The sequence below is a fragment of the Mchenga conophoros genome, linkage group LG20 (assembly GCF_057382185.1).
Source record: "Mchenga conophoros isolate Kocher_MC1m ecotype Shallow Benthic linkage group LG20, M_conophoros_male_GT1.1, whole genome shotgun sequence".
Lineage (NCBI taxonomy): Eukaryota > Metazoa > Chordata > Actinopteri > Cichliformes > Cichlidae > Mchenga > Mchenga conophoros.
Genome location: NC_140545.1, coordinates 29,283,205 through 29,286,442, shown reverse-complemented (window position 1 = coordinate 29,286,442; position 3,238 = coordinate 29,283,205). Strand labels below are relative to the sequence as shown.

The 3,238-nt window shown below is 39.6% G+C and overlaps 1 protein-coding gene across 1 annotated transcript in view; it reads right to left on the bottom strand.

Moving 5' to 3' along the window:
- Positions 1 to 3,238, bottom strand: part of LOC146551050 (uncharacterized) — a 45,572-nt gene that overhangs the window by 961 nt on the left and 41,373 nt on the right. The window contains exons 49-51 of the mRNA XM_085261013.1: positions 1,526 to 1,570; positions 1,299 to 1,437; positions 1,086 to 1,189 (exon numbers count right to left, since the gene is read on the bottom strand). Coding sequence (XP_085117139.1) covers positions 1,086 to 1,189; positions 1,299 to 1,437; positions 1,526 to 1,570 — 288 coding nt within the window. The remainder of the gene's footprint in view (positions 1 to 1,085; positions 1,190 to 1,298; positions 1,438 to 1,525; positions 1,571 to 3,238) is intronic.

The window sequence follows — 3,238 nt, the reverse complement described above, 5'->3', positions numbered from 1 at the left end:
CCCAGCAAAAAAAATAGGGAACCACCCCCCACCCTCCACCTCATGATACTTAATTGACGTAATCAACTTTAATTTGATGCAGTGTGGGGGAAAATGCACAGAAATAAATTATTTTTCAAGAATAATTAAATAGATTCAACATCTTTCTTCAACAGAATTGCAGACTGCACAGATGGTATCTTCCCAAAGGAAAAAGTACTATAGCTTACCTAGGGTATATTAGACTTAACAGTTACTATATACAGTAATGGACTTCTATACATTTTACATAAGATTAAAACTTTGGGTGTAAGATTCAGATAATTATTTATTAAAAGCTAGACATTTTAAATGAGAATAAGAAAGAAAAGTATGTCTTTGTGCCCCCTTTTCCCTGTTCATGCCCTATCGGCCCCCCTGGCTAAACTTTGCTAGATCCGCCCCTGCACAGTTACCAGCCGTCAGCTGCGTAGAAAAAGATCCTGGTGTAGAAAGTAATATTAAATAAATTCTAACAACAGCTTATCAAGGTTAAACGTGCTGCGGTTGTTCAGCTGCTGGTTTCCTCTTTCTGGTGCAAAGTGGGCCAAAAACAAACAAGAGAGACGGACTCGCGACAGAAAAGCCGATCAGCTGATCATTAAGCAGTTTCATGATTGAAGTAGCAGCAGAAGAGGAAGTCGCTCCATATATCGGTTGTTAAGCTTAACGTGGGAATGATTTAAAAACATTCAGAGATGAACTTACAAAACAAACTCGGGATCTCGCAAAAGTTTTGCGAGATCCCGAGTTTGTTTTGCGAGATCTTGCAAAACGTTTGCGAGATCCCGAAGCTATTAGTATAAGAAAGAATCTGTCCTATTGGTTATCATGATGTGAATGTCCATTATAAAGCCTCAGACACAGAGGTTTGACCCCACTCAGTGAAATCAACGAGGATGGTCCCTGAGACTGCTTTGGACGCTAGCAGAATTATTTTGGAGTTGTATGTGCATTACTGTTTAAGGCACTTACACTGGGTGTGTTGACCCTGGGTGATGTCCAAAACCTGCAGGACACCGGCCCTTGAGGTTTGGAGCTAGACACCCCTGGTTTAAGGTACTTACACTGACAAGTATAAACCACCTCCAGGTACTTGTAGGTGCCAGCACAGGGGTCTCCAAATACAGAGTTGCTCGCTGAGATAGTACAGCTGTTTTTCCCATTACACCTTTGATTGCAGATAGAAAGTAAGTCAGCAAAGGGTTTAACACACTGCACATTGTGTAGCCTGGTAAAAGAAAAAAACGTAAAACTAATCAAAGACAGTCAATCTGTACCTTTCAGCTACAACACTGGTGCTCGTCTGACTTGAGCAATGGACAACTTGGAGCTGAGAGGCCGGACGTCCATCAGAGCATGTGGTTTTGTCACGGCGTCCATAATTAGCTCCGTGGATGACTAAAACCTGTCCTTTTTCTGAGGAAGAGATCATAGCATTAAACAATAACCATGTTTACATTTCAATAAATGAAATTCAACAAAGTTACAAAAAAGAAAACCTCACCACACTGAAGGTTTGCCTGAGATCCTTCACATGTTGCACTCTGGACTGAGAGAAAAACACAAAACACATTAGAAAGATATTTTGGATTAAGTCCTAGCTGCGAATGCTCCACATTATATTGATGTTTGTTCATTTTTTAAAGAAAACGAGAATAAAAAGAGGATGTTCTGTAAAATGTCATGATTCAGTGGCTAAATGTCCATTATTAAGCCTCAGTCACAGAGGTTTGACTGGCGACAGAAAAGGCGATCAGCTGATCATTGATCAGTTTCACGTTTGAAGTAGCAGCAGGAGAGGGAGGGAGAGAGAAGAGGCACTCGCTCCTTATATCGGTTGTTAAGCTTAACGTGGGAATGCTTTACAAACATTCAGAGATGAACTTACACACTTGCTTTACTTCTCTCTGGGATCACTTCCTAGGAGATGAAATGCTGGTTTGGTAGCGAGGCTACAAATACACACAGCCGCTCTATCACGTGAGCACACTGCTCAGACGTGCTACGGTTATGAGCCGAGTTACGCCGTGTCGCAAGTTTTGTGAGGTGCTTTTCTGATATTTAATGGATCGGATTACATTTTTTATTTCTCTCCGATATCCAGTAATTTATGTCAGCATTGGACCGATACCGATACGTAATATCGGATACCGATACGTAATATCGGATACCGATACGTAATATCGGATCGGTCCATCTCTACTTTAAAGTAAACTTTTCTTTAATATCTTGAAGTTCAAGTTTTGCTGCCTTCCTCTCTGCTTTTTGTCCACACTCTTATAACCTTCCCTTACTCTGTTCTCCATTAATTTCTCCATTCAAGTCCATTTTCAGTATTTATTTTCATGTTTCAATGTCTCCTTGATTTAGTACTGGTTGCTCATTGCCTTTTTTAGTTCTGTCTTTATTTGGGTTTTGATATGCTACTGTTTGGTTGTCCTCAGCTGTGTTAATTACATGCACCCATGTCTTGTTGCTCAGGGGTGTCTAATTCCCACTTAACCCTCTGTTTGCAAATTAAAACAACTAATTAAAAAAAAAACCTTGTGCCGGTTTAGCTCAGTGGGTGAGCAGGCAACCGTATTCCGTATGGCTGGAGAGCAGTAGGCCCAGGTTTGCATCTCTTCTCCTTTCTCATCCTGCTTTCACGTCTATCAACACCGTCTCTATCCACTAAAGGAAAAAAAACCTCGACTTTTTTGTGAATCTTCAAATCAGCTATTGAAGTTCATCTTTTTTAAAATTGTTTCATGTCCTGTAATCTGTATTTGAGTCTTTGAATCCATGTTTAAAATCTATTTTTCTGTCCAATGCCATATTTTTATTGCCTTTTTTTTTTTTTGCATTTCCACATTTTTTGTTTCTTGTTTGTTCATCTTTAAACTTTTAAAGTTCAAATAAAGTTTCGTTTGATTTTGCAGCACTGCCTTGGTATACAAAGGGTAACTTAGCCCAAAGTTCAACTTCAGCTTGTCAACACAATACACTGATATTTTGAACAAGAAGTACTAGCTGCGAATTCTCCAAAATCTCTTTGTACAAAAGTAAAAAAGTATAAGAAAGAATCTGTCCTATTGGTTATCGTGATGTGAATGTCCATTATAAAGCCTCAGACACAGAGGTTTGACCCCACTCAGTGAAATCAACGAGGATGGTCCCTGAGACTGCTTTGGACGCTAGCAGAATTATTTTGGAGTTGTATGTGCATTACTGTTTA